At 48.5% G+C, this 20,214-nt stretch overlaps 4 protein-coding genes across 4 annotated transcripts; 3 read left to right on the forward strand and 1 right to left on the reverse strand.

The window, feature by feature from the left end:
* Positions 1 to 202: 202 nt before the first annotated feature.
* On the forward strand, positions 203 to 1,069 carry SETTUDRAFT_34222 (uncharacterized protein; the record flags this gene model as incomplete). Its single annotated transcript, XM_008031264.1, has 1 exon — positions 203 to 1,069. The coding sequence occupies one exon, from the start codon at positions 203 to 205 to the stop codon at positions 1,067 to 1,069; it is 867 nt and encodes a 288-aa protein (XP_008029455.1).
* Positions 1,070 to 2,815: 1,746 nt separating this feature from the next.
* On the forward strand, positions 2,816 to 7,113 carry SETTUDRAFT_22653 (uncharacterized protein; the record flags this gene model as incomplete). The annotated part of the gene is made up of 4 exons (XM_008031179.1): positions 2,816 to 4,048; positions 4,106 to 5,191; positions 5,253 to 6,657; positions 7,058 to 7,113. 4 exons carry the CDS (start codon positions 2,816 to 2,818, stop codon positions 7,111 to 7,113), a joined length of 3,780 nt encoding a protein of 1,259 aa, XP_008029370.1.
* Positions 7,114 to 7,918: 805 nt separating this feature from the next.
* On the reverse strand, positions 7,919 to 11,127 carry SETTUDRAFT_95951 (uncharacterized protein; the record flags this gene model as incomplete). Its single annotated transcript, XM_008031540.1, has 6 exons — positions 7,919 to 8,822; positions 8,946 to 9,008; positions 9,105 to 9,399; positions 9,450 to 9,864; positions 9,928 to 10,040; positions 10,092 to 11,127. 6 exons carry the CDS (start codon positions 11,125 to 11,127, stop codon positions 7,919 to 7,921), a joined length of 2,826 nt encoding a protein of 941 aa, XP_008029731.1.
* A 5,224-nt stretch (positions 11,128 to 16,351) lies between these two features.
* Positions 16,352 to 16,859, forward strand: SETTUDRAFT_34225 (uncharacterized protein; the record flags this gene model as incomplete). The annotated part of the gene is made up of 2 exons (XM_008031265.1): positions 16,352 to 16,570; positions 16,626 to 16,859. The coding sequence occupies 2 exons, from the start codon at positions 16,352 to 16,354 to the stop codon at positions 16,857 to 16,859; spliced, it is 453 nt and encodes a 150-aa protein (XP_008029456.1).
* Between the last annotated feature and the right edge of the window lie 3,355 nt (positions 16,860 to 20,214).

Raw genomic sequence — 20,214 nt, forward strand, 5'->3', positions numbered from 1 at the left:
TCCGAGATGTACGCTTTTTGATTTCTGCAAGTTTCATTTTAATGATAATTCCTACGGCTCAGGGCGCATTCTGAAATGAGTCTGTGCTGGGTTTTGGAGAAGGAGGCTTTATAAACTATTCCAATGTACGAATCTTAAGCTACTCTCAAACTTCCCTCCTCTCAGACTCCTTTTCTCTCTAACCCTACCTCCATCCCTCAATATGAGTACTAGTCTAGAGACTATACCTGATGAGCTCAAACTGGAGATATTTCAATACCTTCCCTCCCGTTTGAACCTTGATCTGACGAGCAGGCACTTGTTTTGGATCACTCCAGGTGACCTGGTGCGGCGAGCAAAGACGCCTGATTCCGTCGCGGAGGCCATTCGTGCGATCCGGTATATGATTTTATTCAGTGAAGAGCGTGTGTCGGATGGTCTGAACATCTTATTCGACAAGTTCCTTATCCGTGTTTCGGACTACGTCATCTACTTTCTCCAACACGGCTCGTTTAAGGAGGCAAAGGCGATGCTTCAAGCCTGGGAGCAGCTACCACTCCAGGAGCACATTCCTGCAGAACACCTTCTCAAGGTCCTTAAACAGCTCGACATATCGTTGCTCAGGCGATCAAAGATGAAGATTTCGGAAAGGCAAAAAACGACTCTAGAAATCATGAAGCAACAGCCATGCACAAGTATCATGCCCAAAGACTTCTGTCTTGCTCCTCTCAATCAAATCAAAGAATGGATCATTCGGATCATCCGTGATGGGACCAATCGCTATGAGCATTTGAGAAAAGCAAAAGAGGCTCTTCAATTCATAAAAAAGATTCCAGCAGAGGCTAAGGTTCCCAAGAACTTTTTTCTCGATGTTGTTAAAACAGGTCGAGATATAATCCTTCAGGCCTTCAGAGAGGAACAGCTCCGCTTTGGAAGTCTCTATGTGGCAGATGGGGTGGCTCGAATCATAATGCTGTTCAACATGATCATTCCCGAAAACTACTTTCTCGAAATTATCAAAAGAGGCCAGGATATCATTTGTCAGGCTGCGGAAATTCCGACTCGTGAGCTGACACGAGGCATTCTCTAAACCCTAAAAAAGCCGGATCACTAACTAATTAGGCGACTAGCTGAAAATTTTCAACAAGGCCTAGGAGCGGGAATCAATTAGCGACAATAACATTACTAAGACATTTATGGTTTCTAACATCCATCCCTGCGTAGCGCAAATCCAGGCGTGCCGCAAGCAACCAATCAAATCTCGAGAATTGGGGAAAAGGCTTTGATTTAAGATAGCTGATTGGTTACTTGCGCCACGTAGGGATTTGCGTCACTAAGGGATGGACGTTAGTGGACTGGAAATTGGAGCACTCTTTCAACGCAACATGGCCTGAGGGGCCAAATGCAGTAACTGAAAACATGGACCTTGGTTTTGGAATAACACCAGTTCCTGCTGTGTAGTGCGTGTAGGCATCAACAACGTTGTTGTGTTTTCATTCTGAAGTGTTGTAACTATTACCAAAGCAAACCAGAATCGACTAACGTCCGTCCCTATGGGTCGAACATCCCTCCGCAACGAACCACCAACATTGCTTAATCACCTTGCGCTTAAGCTGCAACAACTTTTGAATTTTAGTACATATTAATATGCTCTTTAGATCTACCTCTATCCATCGCAAGTCTTGAATAGCAAAATTACAGCGATCTAAGGGGCGTACGTGAATCTTTCGTGTTAAGCGTGGGAAGGTGTAACGCCAACACCCCCTGTCCTACCTCTTACAGAAGCTCTACTTGCCTATTCGGAGGTTCTGTAGGACTTAAAGCGAGCTAAAGAATCTATGACTATTTTATAAACAGGTGTAGCCTCTATTCAGATGCGCTCCGAGTTTTTCCGGCTCGGTGTGCCAGTCCTTAGCATTAGCGAGAGGATTTAGAACGCTGACACAGCTAGATTGCGAACGCTTAGCGGCCCACGATATACACCTGCGCTATGCCAAAAGTGCTGAAGTTGTGGCGCAGAGCTCTAGAAGCTTTTACCCTGTGCTGCGCAAGCGCGCAGTTGCCAGCTATTCTTAGAAGCAGACTGGTTGTGGATTCTGTTGGCTTCTATATAGGAGCACGCTTTGGCAGGCAAGCCGAAGTGCGGGCGTAAGCGCAAGAGCGACGCGCTAGAAGGACCAACGGTCCTGCCGTCGCCAAAGCCCACAGTAGCGCAGCGGATCGGTGTGCCTGAGCTAACGCATGCGCCGGTATCTGCATGGAGAGCGCCTGTAGCTAGGATGTACTAGACCGCTTTCTCTAGCTCCGTATAACATGGTCTCGTGGCGTTGAGTAGGCTGAATAGAAAGGCGAATTTAAATTGGGTGGAAACCTAGATGTTGTCTACAAGTGTGACATTTGCGCGACTGCTTTCTTATTTAGTTCTGCGTCGTAACGGGCAAGCTTCAAACGCGTCAGTGCTTAGACTCCTACTAATAGTGTCAAGGGCCTCATGTCCTATGCAGCTCTCGATGCAGACGCGCTTCAGCCTTGCGAGCAGTGCATGGCGCATGCATGGAGCCACGCCTTACCCCGCCTGAGGCTTCACAGAGGCTTCATCCCTAAGTCAAGAACACAGCGAGAGCAGGCATCTTGAGCTCACGACATCTTGACGCATCCCAGTATTCCGCTGGTATCTGAGCTGGTGCACCTGCTCGTCATTCTCTCTATATGCTGACCATCCATCAGTAGCAGGAAAGCAGCTAGTAAGCAAGCGCCCGCACCACTAGGCTACTAGGTTCAGCCTTGCGAGTTCTGTTTCTTATCGAACATACCTACTATACACCCACATGAACCTATGCGGCTCTTACAGTACAGCGAAAGCGGAGAGCTCAGCATCCACAGCTTTGACGATGGCGACATCCCTCCCTACGCGATACTCTCACACACCTGGGGCGCAGATGGCGACGAGGTGACGTTTGCAGACCTCCAGACAGGCGGCGGCAAGACAAAGCCGGGCTATAAGAAGATCATCTTCTGCGGAGAACAGGCCCGGCGCGACAGCCTCCAGTACTTCTGGATCGACACGTGCTGCATCGACAAGACCAACAAGGCTGAACTTGCCTTCTCTATCCGATCGATGTTTCGCTGGTACCGCAATGCAGCTCGGTGCTATGTATATCTATCGGATGTCTCTGATCAACCTCTACCACTGACGCCAGGCTACCACGATTCGCGATGGCTTTTGTGGATCTGGATACTCTCTGTTCTCTACACTATGTCGAGATGGTACGGTAGCACGATGCGGCGCTACTTCTATTCGCGCGACGTTCTATGCACTTCGGTCGGTAGCGATCCTGTACGAACCGAGCAGAAGGCTGAGCTTGCGCTCAAAAACAGCAGATGGTTTACCCGTGGATGGACACTGCAGGAGCTTCTCGCACCGTCTACGGTAGAGTTCTTTTCTAGAGAAGGGACTAAGCTTGGTGATAAGTTGTTGCTAGCAGAAGAAGTACGTGAAGTTACGGGCATCCCTAGTCTAGCGCTGCAGGGTGAACCGTTGTCTTACTTTAGTATTCATGAACGCGTTACCTGGATTGAACATCGCACTACAACGATTCCAGCAGACCGTGCATATTCCCTAATGGGTATTCTTGGCGTCAGCTTATCCCCGATCGATGGCGAGAATCTAGCTAAAGCAATAAAGCGGGTTCTAGACGAGGTTGACAAGCAGAATAAGTGCATCCAAGACTTGTGTCCTAGCAACCCGCGCGATGACAAGAAGCGGATTGAGGAGACTAAGGGCGGGCTGCTTGCGGGTGCTTATCGTTGGGTTCTTGATAATAGTACCTTCCAGCAGTGGCAGGAAGACCCGGGGAGCCGACTACTGTGGGTGAAAGGTGATCCTGGCAAAGGCAAGACAATGCTGCTGTGTGGCATTATCGACGAACTACAAAACTTGACGCCGAAACCTACCCTTATTTCATATTTTTTCTGCCAGGCAACCAACACGCGCATCAATAGTGCCACAGCTGTGCTGCGAGGCTTACTGTACATGCTCGTGCACCAGCAGCCGTCGCTTGCATCGCACGTTCGCAGGAAGCACGACCACGCAGGCAAAAGCTTGTTCGAGGACGCGAATGCCTAGGTCGCCCTAACGGAAATCTTCGCCGACGTGCTGCAAGATGCAAGCCTAGGCATAACGTACCTAATTATTGACGCGCTTGACGAATGCGCTATAGACTTACCAAAGTTGCTCAGCTTTATCGCGAAGCAGTCGTCTGCGTCCTCTCGCGTCAAGTGGATCGTGTCTAGTCGTAACTGGCCAGATATTGAGGAAGAGCTAGAGCGTGCTGAGCACGAAATGAGGCTTAGCCTTGAGCTAAACGCCGAGTTGGTGGCTGCAGCAGTAGAGGTATTTATCCAGCAGAAAGTGTGTCGCCTAGCTCAAGAGAAGCGCTACACGCTAGAGGTGCAAAACGCGGTGCTCCAGCACTTGACTTCGAACGCGAATGACACTTTCCTCTGGGTTGCGTTAGTGTGCCAAGACCTCAAAGCGACGCCGAAGTGGGATGTGCAAGAGAAGCTAGCCCAGTTTCCGCCTGGTTTAGACTTACTTTATAGGCAGATGCTAGACCAGATACGCAAGTCTAGTAGCGCTCGAAGATGTCTGCGGGTGCTGGCAGTGGCTGCTGTCCTATATCGACCAGTCACAGTTAGTGAGCTAGTTATATTGACTGAGCAACTTACAGACCTTGTTAATGATCTAGAGTCCGTACGGGAGATCATCGGTCTCTGCAGATCATTCTTAACGCTGCGAGACGATACGGTGTACTTTGTACATCAATCAGCTAAGGACTTCCTTATCACGAAAGCGTTAAACGACGTCTTTCTAGACGGTATAGAATGTGTGCATCAAGACGTCTTCTTAAAGTCACTTGTAATTCTGCACGAGACACTGCGCAGAGATACATACAACCTTCAAGCGCCTGGATATGCTATAGAAGACGTCAAGCCACTTTTTCCCGATCCTCTAGCCGTGTCGCGCTACCCGTGTGTGTACTGGGTTGACCACTTCTGCGACTCAAAGCCCAGGGCTACTAACCAAGAAACTACTAGGGCTATAGACGCATTTCTTGAACAAAAATATCTCTACTGGCTAGAAGCACTCAGCTTGTGTAGAAGCATGGCCAAAGGGGTAGTCTCGATGACAAGGCTATGGGATCTAGTCCAGGTACGGCTAATACGACTACATCTATACACGGCCTTCACGGTATAGTTACTAACGTGGCTAGGGACTTAGAGACACGGACGTATTGAACAAGATCGTGTACGACACACAACGATTCATTATGTATCATAGGGAGGCGATCGAGAACTATCCATTACAAGTATACGCGTCTGCTCTTTTGTTCAGCCCAGTAAACAGCATGATAAGAAGGCTGTTCCAGCACGAAGAACCAAGAGGAGTAACGATCAAGCCCGCTATGAGCAACGGCTGGAGTGCGTGTCTGCAGACGCTCGAGGGCCATAGCGATTATGTTACCTCAGTGGCATTCTCGCACGACTCGACCTGGCTAGCGTCAGCGTCAGGGGATAGCAATATTAAGATCTGGGACGCGAGCAGTGGGACGTGTGTGCGCACGCTCGAGGGCCATAGCAGTTATGTTACCTCGGTGGTCTTCTCACATGGCTCAACTCGGTTAGTGTCAGCGTCAGAAGACAGGACTGTCAAGATCTGGGACGCGAGCAGCGGGACGTGTGTGCGCACGCTTAAGGGCCATAGCGATTATGTTACCTCGGTAGCCTTCTCACACGACTCGACCCGGCTAGCGTCAGCGTCGAGGGACAACACTGTCAAGATCTGGGACGCGAGCAGTGGGACGTGTATGCACACACTTAAGGGCCATAGCGATTATGTTACCTCGGTGGCCCTCTCACACGACTCGACCCGGCTAGCGTCAGCGTCGAGGGACAACACTGTCAAGATCTGGGACGCGAGTAGTGGGACGTGTGTGCACACGCTTAAGGGCCATAGCGATTATGTTACCTCAGTAGCATTCTCGCATGACTCAACTCGGTTAGTGTCAGCGTCAGAAGACAGGACTGTCAAGATCTGGGACGCGAGCAGCGGGACGTGTGTGCGCACGCTCGAGGGCCATAGCAGTTATGTTACCTCAGTGGTCTTCTCGCACGACTCGACCCGGCTAGCGTCAGCTTCTTGGGACAGGACTGTCAAGATCTGGGACGCGAGCAGCGGGACGTGTGTGCACACGCTTGAGGGCCATAGCAGTTATGTTACCTCAGTGGCCTTCTCGCACGACTCGACCCGGTTTGTGTCAACATCAGAAGACAGCACTATTAAGATCTGGGACACGAGCAGCGGGACGTGTGTGCGCACGCTTGAGGGCCATAGCGATTATGTTACCTCAGTGACCTTCTCACACGACTCGACCCGGCTAGCGTCAGCGTCTTGGGATAGCACTGTCAAGATCTGGGACACGAGCAGTGGGACGTGTATGTATACGCTTGAGGGCCATAGCGATTATGTTACCTCGGTGGCCTTCTCGCACGACTCGACCCGGTTAGTGTCAGTGTCATTAGACAGGACTGTCAAGATCTGGGACTCGAGCAGCAGGACGTGTGTGCACACTCTTGATGTTGGCAGGGCTCTTTTCAGCTTGTCTTTCGGCTCTACTAGTACTTCCCTCCATACAGACATTGGAATCATCGCTATCCCTCCTTTGCAGGTTTCTGCCAGCACAGACATGGCTGTATCAGAACTACAGTACCAAGATGTTAGTCTAAGTTCAGATAGTTTTTGGATTGTGCGCGACGGAATTAATGTACTGTGGATACCTTCTGAGTATCGGCCGTCATGCTCAGCCGTGAGTGGGGCCCTAGTAGGCATGGGAGTAGGATCAGGGAGGATATGGTTTTGTCAGGTAATCTAGATCAGCAATTGTGAATAATAGAAGGATATTTACAGTCTTTGTATTTATCTACTTTTGTAACGGTAGATTTATGATTACATTTACCATCACGCATACAACGCCAATGTCGTGGTGTCTATTACTAGTCAATTTCTAAGAATAGGCAGCAGGCGACCACAAGTGGTGGCCGGACGAAGCCTTTGAGCTTTGCGCCACAGCTTGAGCCGCCTTGGTATAGCGCAAGTGTATAATGCAGGCCGCTAAGCGTTCAAAACCTGCTATGTCAGCACGCTAAACCGTAGAGTCTAGAGCGAACGAGAGTCACATTGAGCCGGAGAAAATCGGACGGCATGTAAATAGAGGCTGCGCATGTTTTACAAGCAGGTTTATATCTCCTAGGTAATTATATATTGCAAGGATGCGCCGAGAAATAGAGCGACAGTGCTAGGTATGAAAGAACAGGGGTGTTTTGTCGTTGCAGCTTTAACGCTTAACACAAAAGATTTACGTACGCACCTTGGATCTCTGTAATTTTACTATTTAAGGTTTACGATAGATAGAGGTAGATCTAAAGAGTATATGAATACGTGTCTGAATCTAAGAGTCTCTGCGGCTTAGATGTGAGGTACTTAAACAATATCGGTGGTTCGTTGCGGAGGGATATTCGACCCATAGGGACGGACGTTAACTAATTAGTAAAGGATTGATAATTAATTAGTTAAATAGCTTCGATTAGGCTGAAGCGCCCGGGAGATTACGGTTGCCTGGTTTCAATTCACATGCGATCTGTCTTGCGACAACGTCTATCTCGTGGCTGAGTGATGGGCTTCATCCAAGGCTAAGAAAACGGAAGTACATATTGTGTTAATGAAACCATGACAAGCTTTTGGCACCTAGACCTCGGCTGCGGTGGAGCAAGTGAGTTTGCATTTTATGATCATTGACGCAAAGTTATTCTGCTGGACCAACGTTATGGAAGCCGCCCCAACTATCTTTGCAAAAGGATACACCATTTCTATCAAAATATATCACCGTCTACGTTTTGCCTGTGGCATTTCACAGTCATCAAAGGCCCAGTTGCGCTTCCGGTGGTCGGCTCTACCAAAGTACGCTTCGAGGCCCTCTGCTCGCGTCAATTTCTCCACTGAGAATGGTGAGCCGCTAATGTGACGAGGCGTGTTACTGCCTTCTTGCAGGAAAATGGAGAAGCTGCCTCTGACAGCCAACGTCACGTTCATGCAAAAGTTACTTGTTTCATCAAAGTTAGAGTGATCGCCAACTTCAGCAATGCATTTGTCGTTTGGTTCTGGAACGTTTCTGTCGCCAATCAGTAGTCGTGCTCCAGCGGTACGAAATCGACTGAGAAGGGCCTCGAGCGCAGGCTCACCATGCCGAAGCTTGCACTCAATCCAGCCAGAGCCAACGTATTGTCTACTCATGTACCTCAGGCGGGTGTGGGGCTTGAAATAGAAAAGAGAAGCTATTGCACATTCTGCAATGTTATCAAGAACCGGAGATAGGAGAGGGTCTTGAAGCGCTAGGGACTGGAGCCTAGCCATGTCACTCACGGCGTCGAGTCTCGGCTCAGGCCCGTCAAATTCGATATCCAGTCGGTGGTACTTTCCACTAGACTTTGGCCTACCGAAACTTACAAGTGCCTTCCAGTCTCGGCCTCCAGCCATGGTTACTAATGATCCGTGGGCGACGCGTGAGATCCAGCCGTCTTTGAGCAGGCTGCGCGAGCCTGAAGTGCAAGGACCCTCGCCATCAGAACGCGGACTACCAGTGCCCAGACTCACTACAAAGTCAGGCTCTTCAGTAAATGGGAACAACGCCTCGGCTTCAGAGAGGGCCATAAAGATAGGGTTGTTGCGGAGCAGACCAGCGTCCTGTTGATCGCCATATCCTTTGATGGTAGTGGGTTTAAAGAATCTGCCATATTTTCAGCGCAATAGGCGAGCCTAAATACGTCATACTTACAGTGGAGCTGCTGATGCTGCACGTGCGCTGCCAGGAGATGTTAGCGGAATCAAAATTTGGTGTCTGACGACTCACACTTCCCACACCCGCGGTTGCTCTGCGCCGTCGTGCGACTCGATAACATGGTACTCTGACAACCTATTAGCAGTTTGTAAGAGATGACAAGAGTTTGGAAAGGTACCTAGATCGTCTTTGCGAAGTCCCGTGGCGTTGTAACTAGTGAATAAGCACAACGAAGGCCCGTGTACAGTTGCCACAGGTATTCCAACTCTGGTTCCAAGGGATGTTGTCTGTGGCATCTCCAAAAGACCTTGTTCACAGCCGTAAGCTTCTTTAAGTGCCGTTTCTATATGGCTAGTCGGGTAGAGACAGTCCGTGAAGATGGACATCAAAGATTCCAAGGCCTTAGGCAGATGGAGCAGGCCTAAAAACTTCCTCCGTTGGAAGGCTGTGTCAGCCAGCCGTGGAAAAATCTCGATGCACTTCTGGATAGACCAGCCCTGAGCTAGTCCCAGCGCGATGATACCTCCTACACAAGTTGGTTAGTGAGATTCGTTACAGCAACATGGCTAGACCAACCTGTGCTCGTCCCAAATACAACCTTGAAGTTTCGCAACACTGGTATCGGGAGACCGATCCGGTCTTCTAACAGCCGGAGAAATATCAGCTCGAGTATTCCTCGTACGCCGCCACCATCCATGCTGAGAACGCCTGCGCCAGCTGTAGGCGGATGGATACGAACGCTCTTTTGCTTCGCGTTCGTTTCGCAAAGAAAACACTGGTCAATATAGTAGATACACGGATCATCTGAAGAACGGCGGCCAAATACGTAAACACAGTTTTCGCACACTGTGTGCCCGCAAGGAAGCCCAATATGTGGCCTGCGACAAAGGCACACCAGGCATGTCTCTCGGCTCTGAAGTTGGGGCCAGAAGGATCGTTTTCCCTGCAGAACGCGCTTGTGTGACTCGGTAGCGAACTTCAAGGTCTTGGACTTCAGTGCGTCAGAAACGTAGTCTTGAAAGTAGTCTTGAAAGTGGTCTTGGATCGATTTGACGATAGAACTAGGGACTACAAAGCATGGATCGTGTTTGTTTAACAACACAGATCTGCTTGCCTCATCGCAGAAACCTTTGTACAACCTCTGAAACACAGATATAGGATCGAACACTACATAGTATGTTAGGGAAACCGCATTGGCAGGTGTGACGAGTGACTTACTTGGAGCATCTGGGGGATAGCTGTTTAAGAAAAGACTCGATGCAATTGTCGGTACTACGAATTCGATCAGCTCCCGTGGCGATTTTGCGAGTTGCAAAAAATTGGAAAGGTGTTCTTTGAGGTCTGGAGCAATGGGATTGTGCAGCCTTGCTGCAGTCATGAAGTCGAAAGGTTCACCGTTACCTCTCGCGAGGTGTTGACATGCTAGTCTGAAGAACGCGTGGAAGTGCCTAGCAGAGAAAAGAGTGCGAGTGGTGGTTCTATGCTTACGAACGCGGTCCGAGACTTGCATCAAGCAATCTCTCAGGCGGTGGTGGCGCCCGCGGTTAGACATTGAGCCCTGTTGTGATAGTGTGACCACGTCAAGACTGGAGAAGCGATCAAACAAGCTTTTCGAAGTGTCTGCACCCAGGCTCTCCAGGAACCAATCTCGAACTTCTTTCTCGCCAACCCGTGTCTTGTTTTCTGTAACGACTACAAGGGAGGGATACGTTTCAGTCGGTAACAACGAGGCTTGCGGCCTTTCAAGCCACCTGGCCACCTGGCGGGACACTCCGCGGAGCCCTCCTAAGTCCGCTGCAAACAGGCAAAACACGTCTGTAAAAGGATGAAGAAGCTGGGCGTAGATTGTTTCAGCAGCACTACTCGCATCTAGCGGCTGCTTTCCAGCTTGATAAAACGAATGAGTGATAGTCTCGTGGCAGGAAGCTACAGGAAGTGTCTTGCCTCGCCGATGTCTCTCAGAGATGTCGCTGTCTGCGATATAAATGGGCCGCTTGCTGAACGCTGATGAATGGTCTAGTTGCAAGTGTACCTCGCCGTGAGCGCGTGTCGGTGTGGCAGGCTTGGCAGAAACCAGCTCCTGGAGTGCTCGGGCCTTGCAAGTGCTCCCAATAAGTACGAACAAGCTTGGCCACTGCTCTTCAACGTATGGACTGTTTGCGAGAAGGGTTTGTGCTCTGTCAGACTCTAGGAGATCACACGTTTTCTCCTGCGTCGAAATCCCGAGCCACTGACTATGGTTACAGCAAACCATTACTGTAGCAAGACAAGCCTTGGCAAAGTAAGATCTTCCATGCATTACCCATCTTTATAGTGATTACCGTCAAGCCCGTTTTAGACTACGTGCTGCCCGTTTGTCCTTACGAGCCAGAAACGAAGCCATATAGTCAGGACCAGATAACATCTATATATAGAAAGAGGTCGAAACCAAGAGGCCTTAACTAGAAAAGCTTCTTATACTGGAATGTATAGACGGCATATTTTGGTTCCTTATCCGGAGACAGTGCATGTAGCTTCCCTTGGCTACTCAAGAACGGCTACCATTTTGAGCGCATGAGACATGGTAACTTTGCCATCTACTACAGACTGTTCTGAGAAACATTCCGAGCTAACCTCAAGGGGATTCTGCATAGCACCCTTGGGCTAAACAAAGAAAGGCGCTTGTGCTAAAGATAGAACTCACATGGTCCGCGTAGTTATATCGTCCAAGAAGCACGCCACGTCCTAATCTTACCAAGCTGACAATGACTGATTCCACGTAAGCCAGTATCACATAGTAAAGTAACTAGTTATGATACTGTATGTGGTCAGTGCGTGCAACAGTTCAGCCAATGCAACACCATCTGCACCATCAAAATATCCACCCATCATTTTCAACACGTGATATCTCCACTACCATGACAGCTATCGAAAAAGCGATCGCGGCAATTGATTCGCAAGATATAGAAGGTCAACTTTCATACCGCGCAGCTGCAAAAAAGTTTGGTGTTGAGGTTACAATATTGACGCGCCGGCACCAAAACAAAACCCAGTCGCAAACAGCAGCTGCTAAAAAACGTCAATTACTCACCCCACTACAAGAATCTGAGCTAGTAAAATACATAGAAAAACTGTCAGAACGCGGCCTAATACCTTCTCGATCGATAGTAAAAAATTATGTGGCGGTTATTGCAGAATGGGAGCCCTCCAATAGCTGGGTTACTCGGTTTTTGAAGCTCCACAACGATATAATCTGCATCAGAAAAGCCACTGGTATCGACCGCGACCGTCATCTGGCTGATAATCCAGCTAGCTACCAATCATATTTTGATCTCATCTATGCTAAGCTCGATCAGTATGCTATTGCGCCACATAATATCTATAATATGGACGAGAAGGGCTTCTTACTTGGCCGTATCTTACCATCAAAAAGAATCTCCCCAAAACAGATGTGGGAGCAAAAGAAGATATGCAAGGCACTCCAAGATGGAAGTAGAGACTGGATCTCGGTTATTGGGTGTATCTGCGCTGATGGGAGCTCAGTAGATCCTGCGATAATCTATGAGAGCCCAGATGGTCTTCGCGATGAATGGCTGCGGGATCTGGAAGTGGGAAAACACCAAGTTTTTTGCTGTACCAGCCCATCGGGATGGAATAACAATAAGCTCGCGCTGGCTTGGATTGAGCAGGTGTTCGATCAGCTCACGAAGGCGAAAGCAAAACGCGACTACCGAATGCTTCTAGTCGATGGGCACGGCACTCATCTCACGCCTTCCTTCATCGAATACTGCGATGCTCACCGAATACTACTCGCGGTATTACCACCTCACGCTACTCATAGCCTCCAGCCACTCGATGTTGGCGTGTACTCACCTCTGGCAACCGCGTATAGTACCGAGCTCACCAATCTACTCCACAGCGACCAAGGATTACTTAATATGCGGAAAAGTGATTTCCTACGCATGTTTTGGGCGGCATAGACATCTGCTTTCACAGCTAACAATATGTTAAGTAGTTTTCAAGCCAGTAGGATCCATCCGCGCGAGCCCGACGTCGTAATGAAACGCTTCAAAACACCACCACCACGAGCCGATATAGATACAGAAATTGGAGAGGCAGGTGATGGAGATACCTGGTGGGAGCTTTCAAGAATATTTGCCGCTGCGGTGCCGGATACATCAAAAAATGCAGCCAAACAGCTTAAACAGGCGCTCCATTCATTACAGACTCAGAACGAGCTTTTGCACCATGAAAACGAGGAACTGCGGGGTAGTATTACTACCAGAAAACGCCGCAAATCTGAATGAAAGCTTCTCGATCTGCAGCAGCATGAAGAGTATCAAGGTACTGCAGTGGTGTGGAGCCCTCGATCAGTAAGAGAAGCCAGAGCTCGCGAGGCAGCAGAACAACTGCAACACCATGAAGAAAAACTCCAAAAAGAACGCCAGAGGGAGGAGCGAGCTACAGCAGCAGCTTATAAAAAACAGATAGCATAAGCTGCACGAGAGGCTCGCGAAAGGACGAGAATGGTGCGGCAGCAGGAGCGGGCTGCGAGGGCTACACAACTAGCTGCCACGCGCGCTCAAAAAGCACGAGACCGCGCTGCCGCAATCGCACAAAAAGCTCGCGATAGGCAGAATACTACTAAACGAAAAGCTTCATCAGCTCAGAATATAAAAAACGAAGCGGCGTCGTGTTATAGAGGCTGAAAGTGGTGGTGCTGATACATCACCGCCCGCCAAGCCTCCCACCAAAACCACCACGCGCGGCCGCAATGTGCGGTTACCCAGCAAATATCAGTAGATATATATCAAATATACGATTATCCGAGTAATCTACCAATAAATTTAGTGATAACAACGTTTTGGTGGTGGTGAAAAGTTTCATTTTTTAGCGGGCACGCATTTTGGTGGGGTGTTGCATTGGCTGAACTGTTGCACGCACTGACCAGGTACGGTACAGTATAGCTCACGCAAGAGATTGAGTCATAAAGCTCCATATATCGTTGTGTTGAACTTAATGACGTAAACAGACCATAGAGTTTATGATCATACCGTCAGTCTATTCAGCTATTGTCCTGATATGTATGATATCTCCAGCGATAGTATTATTGTGCGAGCGGAGACATGATGCACCATTGTTTCTATCCCCACTTTAACCTAGTTTATTTCTGCTACTGGATATCCCACCTCAGCTCTCCTTAGTGCTTGACAGCCAAAAAGCTATCAGAAAGCCAAATAAACCTAGGGACACAGAGGTACAGTGCGCATCCTAAAAACAACGCTGATGCAATAGATTCGCCACGCAACGCGACTTTCATCCTATATTTAAACGTTTCCTAGTTTTTGTGACGATCCTAAAAGGCTGGACGTTGGTTTACCCAGTTAGGCCTCAACAAAGCACGAAGAGATGACTCATATGTTTGACAGCGTTCTTAAACAATGTCGAAAACTTCCAGCGAAATATTCTTCCTTGTTGCACGGCAGACCTCACGCTGTATGCTAGCGGTCGTAAGATTGTCCGAACAGACTGTGCGCAGGGTGAGCTATTTGCTAAAGAGCGCATGTTTATACACTGACCAGCGATTACGGTTTTCTCATCGGAATTTGTGTTTGTCTTGTCAGAATCTTGGTCTGTCTGACCAGGCTTTTCAAGTATTGCTTTGACTTCGGCTTCGGCGTCAATGGGGTAGTAATGGGTGAAAATGCGATCTGGCCATGCATGATTGACCTTCTCTGCGGGTTTGGTGTCACCTCTTCTTTGGTTTGGCCAAATATAGTTGTCTTTTACAAAAACGTGGATTCTGAGCATCTGCTGATTGTGAGCATAGTCTCCTTCTACGTGGACCACAGTACTTACATGCTTCACATCCATTTTTAAGAGCTCGTGCATATCATCCATCACCCAGTAAATGTGTGCTGTATATACTATCAGTCAACACAACTAGCACGGACCTTGAGATAATCACCTTCAGCCTCAACCTCCCAAAACAGGGTGATTCTTTCAGTAATGACTTTGAAAGGGCCTTGAAGATCCCTTAGCCACTTCCGCAAATAGGAAAGCTGTGTGACAATTCCTATGTCTTTAGCAAACAGAGCGATGGTGGAGTACGACTGAAGATCAATTGGTTTTCCAAAGGGACCCTCGACCATCGCTCTCACACCTGATCCGTCATCCACGCTAGTTCCGCGCTCCTGTAGCAGTGGTGTGTTTTCAGTAAGCAGACTCGCAGTAAAGCCACTTTTCACCTCGACTAGCAAGAAAAGTCGATCCTCCTCCCAGGCGTACACATAGAATGGGTGGCTCTGGAGGAAAGCTAGATTACTCAGCGTCAGGAAGCGGACGTAGACGAACTGACCAGACCGGAAGTTGCATGGTCTGGGCAGCTCGAGCTCCAACAATACAACTTGAGTTGAAGATGCACTTGTCTTGAATATCTTGGCGCGTGTAAACGGGCCACGAATGCTGTAGTTGCGATACACAATGTGCATGAACCACATGACAGACGCACCCCCGTACGTGCAGCATGCAGCAAGTATATATGCTTCAGGTGGACGAAAGATTGAGCCAGATGCAACATGCATCCAAGTAGCAAGCAGTATGAGCACAGCAAGCGCGACATGCAGCTTCGCAAAAAGCTCATACTTGAGCCTCCACAGAACTCCCAGTGAGAGCAGAAGAATGGCACACAGCGCCGACGCAGCCTGATGAGTTTGGTGAGTTAAGGTGACTTCTTTGTAGCTCGAGGATCACTTACTATAAGGCCTGCAAACTGCGATAGGCTCTGAAATTCGGGTTTAGCAGAAGCAGCAACAGCAATATGCACCGCTGCATGTGCGGCTGCGACTCGCCCGAGCCAGCGGTGTGCTCTTGCAAAGTCCTCGTATTGAATGTGCAAAATGTTGACAAGAGGCCCAATCTTACCACCAAGAAATAGCGGGATCGCGTTGATTATGAAGAGTTGACCTGTTCGCTTCGCCAAATCCGAAGTGCTCTCCACGCCTATGCCGCTGCAGATAACATTGCCAATAAGGAAAATTACCAGTACCATGGCTCTAAATCGTGTAGTATCGCCTGTAATACTGATAAGTGGATGTAAACGGGGGTATACAATATATCGCAGCAGCCAAAATGGCAAGAGAGGACGTAAGTGTGAAGCGGTGACTATGATGGCAGCCAGAGTTGCCAGGCCAATCCCATACCACTGTACAATATTCATGGCGGACACCAAGAGCAATCACAACACCCTTCGTCGTAATATATCAGAATCGGATTTGTAGATGAACTTCAGCCGGAACGGGCTCAGACGTGCCATAGATAGATCTGATCACTGTAGCAGTCCTCAGTGTGCTTCGCCACAGTTATATACCGCTGTACGCGAACCAAGCATCTAAAAATAGTCTGATATTCTAGGTTGCAGTTCAGCCAGTTTCTTACATAAGCTACCATAGACTCGTTTTAAGTCGCTGTCTTCCTACTAAGTGGCAATTGAGTACCAAATGGCATTGAAAAAGAAAATCACCAAAATCACGAAGGATGATCAGACATCTCGTAGGAAAAGAACCAAAGGCCTGTTCAGCAAGTCGCACGAGCTGGGTATACGGCCAAGTTGTAAGGTGTTCACTTTTGTACTATACACCGATGTTGGCGAAGTCCGCACCTACGACTCGACGGGTGGCGATATTTTAGGAGAGCTAGAGACGGTGATGGAAAGACTAGTGAGTTACCTCCGTCTCCTTACATCTCCACTAGCAGCGCTTATGTTAACTATAGCGTCGTTTCCCCCAGGACTGGCAACGATTTGGTCCGTCCTCTTATAAGAATAGCAAGACGATCAGTAAACCGTCAAGGTGCAGGCGCCAGTCCAGCATTGAACAACGGTCCGAGGCATCGAATGTACCAGAAGAAAGAGCTTTGTGCAGCGAGCCACCAAGCTTCGATTTCAAATCACTGCCCATGTATGCCGATATAGAACTCACAAGGAATACGAGTGGAATAGTACAGTAAAATGCTGAGATCTTCGCTCGACAGTATATATCACATCACAAGGCTGCATTTGCATTTGCAAGAGTACGTGATAAACCTGCTTCCGAGTAACTAAGAAACCTTTCTGGCACTTGCGAATTCGGCATGAAATTAGTTGTGCTCGACTAATGTCCCCTTAAACCCGTTGGCATGTACCTACAGCTTTGTCACACCATTCAACATGTGGCAGTAGCTCTCCTGCTAGTCTCTCGTCTGGTGTCCTGCTCTCGTACCCAAGAAGCAGTCGTATCAAAACTGCCCAATCCTTAGTTCTGTTTTGGCGATGATGTTTGCAAGACAGGGTGCTGTCGCAATCTTTGGCCCCTGAAGATGTCTTGCATCATTAATTCTGTTCAGCTTTGATTCATTCTATATTTATTCTGAGCATTTGGGATGACAAACTAGAAGCCATAAGTGCATAGCCGTGTGATTAGCGTTAACATCCCTCCCTGGGTCACGCAAGTCCCCTCGTGCCGCAAAGAATCTGCGATTTTAGTATCTTAAAACTCGTGCAATCGCTATTATTGCACCGTAATAATGAAATGCTTATTCTTAAGGTTTTTCTCTGCAAACTTAGGGGGGCGATTAGAAAATTACAGCGTGTTTGGTCCTGTCGTCGCCCCTTCCGTATCGGCCACTGTAATGTTGATTAGCTTCACACCCCTGTCATAGCACGATATATGCAAGATTTCTACATACTAGAGAGATTAAATGATAATGCAGTTAACAGAAAATACATTCCTATATCTACTTGATATCTTGTCTTTGAATAAGTCGTATTCCGGATTTATCCGAGTTCTGCCCGTGATCCTGTTCCATTAGCTTGTAATTTTGGCGTGCTTATGTGATAGCGCATTAGTTCATGCTAAGTCGGATTAGGCCAAAGTGTGGCGTTCAGTTCTCGAAGCATCCATCTGATCACGTGCTGATCTATTTCTAGCATCAGAGCGAGTTCCTTTGTCTTCTGGGCGGCGTGGTAGGGAGGGTGAGTGTCTGTCGTAATGGCCTCAGTGGCAGTACTCACAACACCACGATCGTAGACATGGCCCCATCAAGGTATATGTTGACACAAGCCATTTCGTTTGATGCACCAACAACTACTTCCCCATTGCAGGATGATGCTATTCCATACCATACTCAGTACTACCGTAGGCGTGGGCGACCCTCTATGAAAGAGAAGGCCCAAGGCCAGCAGTATCTCACCCCAGATGAAGAGAAAGCCCTTGTCGAGTATCTTTTGCTGATGTCTGAACTTGGACAGCCCGTCCGAATCAAGTATATACCCTCGCTAGCCTTTAGCCTCGCACGCCGACGGACGACGACGACTGGCAAGCCCATCAAGCTCCCAGGCAAGAACTGGGCTCGGTCCTTTGAGAAACGCAGCCCTAGACTAAAAGGGAGGAAGGTGAAGGCAATAGACTGGAAACGGCATGAGCAGAATATCTATACTAAGGTTACACACTGGTTTGAGGTTATTAAGGGAGTTCTACTAGGCCCGAGGGTACGGCCTGAGAATGTGTATAATATGGATGAGACGGGCGTCATGCTGAACATGCTTGGCTCGGTTAAAGTCCTGGTAGGTAAGGATGACCTCCGTGACTACAGAGGAGCAGGTGTCAAGCGCACCCAGGTAACTGCTATTGAGTGCATCAGCGCTGACGGTAAGTCACTGCACCCTCTCATTATCTGGCCGGCTTCGACCCACAGGAGTAACTGGACTACTTTTCCAACCCCTGGCTGGCATTACGGACACTCAGAAAATGGATACAATGACTCGAAGATCAGCCTAGAGTGGCTTACTCGTGTATTCGATCCTCAAACAAGTGAGCGAGCTAATGGAAAGCCCCGGGTCCTAATTTGCGATGGCTTTGGAACGCACGAGACCCTGGAAGTCCTGGAATTTTGCTTCGCAAACAACATTATTATGTGCCGTCTGCCGTCTCATACCTCACATAAACTACAGCCCTGCGATATTGGAGTCTTCGGCCCTCTTAAGACAGCCTATCGTGATGAGGTAGAACGGCTTTGTCGAGGAGGGCTAGAAGCTGTCAGCAAGGAGCACTTCACTTCTGTATATAAGCCTGCTAGGGAAACGGCGATAACTAGAAGGAATATCACCGCCGCATGGGCCGCAAGTGGTTTGTTCCCATTCAACCCAGAGAGAGTTCTTCGAAAGACGCCAAAACCGCCGTCTGAGATAGCTGTTCTAGACGTGCTTGCTTGTACACAAGACCAACAAGTAGCTCAAATACCTGCAACCCCCGTAACGCCAGTAACGACAGAGGGTGTGATGTCTTTACATAACTTAATCAAACAAGATGCGTGTGCATTAGACGAGCAGAGTAAGCAACGCCTGCAGAAGCACGTACAGAAGCTCGCGAGTGCAGCGCAGATATCTCTTGCAAAGCAGACGCTTCTTCAAGATCATAACGAGTTCTTGACGAAGGTCAACAAGGAGGCTAAAGTTCGGCGATCGACCAGGTCTGTTGTCTTAGGGAAGGCGAAGGTAATGAGCTTCGAGGACCTTGAAGAGGCACGAGCCAAGCGTGCTGAGAAAGAGAAGGAGAAGGCGTCAGCTGCTAAGGGTCCTAAGAAACGAGGGCGTAAGCCTAAGAGTTCTGCTGAAGTACCGGTGGAAAAGGTGACAGAAGTAGCAGGTACGAAACTGCAAGGAGAAGGTGAAGAGGCTGACGCTCCAGTGCGAGCTCACAATATGCCTAGGCTGTGTCAGCCAGAGACAGCAGTGTTATGGAAGGCACCTGTTGCAAAAATGTATTGATGCATTGGTATGTACGGAGTTTGGGTCTATGTTATTAGGCTGGGGAGGTGTTATTGTATCTACAATCACTGGCGGATGCGGCTTCACAATAAACACAGCTGCAACGCAGTTCTACACTCTCATGCACTTGCAGCTTCCGCTTTGCGCACATAGCCGAATTGTCATCCCACGAGGACACGGACCCGCCTGATGTACGCTTATCTAAAAGGAGTTAGACTATATCAGCATTGTGCGTTGATTAGTCTGAGAGCTTAAAAGAAGACGCATTGCTGACAGAAACTAATACTATTTAGGCAAGATTACCACTAAGCGACAGAGGCTTAGCGTGGGATTAGAGGTCGCCTACTTACAGAAACCGGAAGCTGCAACTGCATGAGAGTGTATTAGGGACATTAGGCCAAGTATAGGATAAGTCGTGATGGCAGTGATGGTAGGACTGAAAGCAATAAGGATATAAGGATAGATAGATTTCATTATTACTCTCGTTGTGTTCAGCTTAAATTGTACTTTCTTCCTAGTTACTTTACTTAACGAGATTGTTACCTGTTTAGTCTATAG

The sequence above is a fragment of the Exserohilum turcica genome (genome assembly GCF_000359705.1).
Source record: "Exserohilum turcica Et28A unplaced genomic scaffold SETTUscaffold_6, whole genome shotgun sequence".
NCBI lineage: Eukaryota > Fungi > Ascomycota > Dothideomycetes > Pleosporales > Pleosporaceae > Exserohilum > Exserohilum turcicum.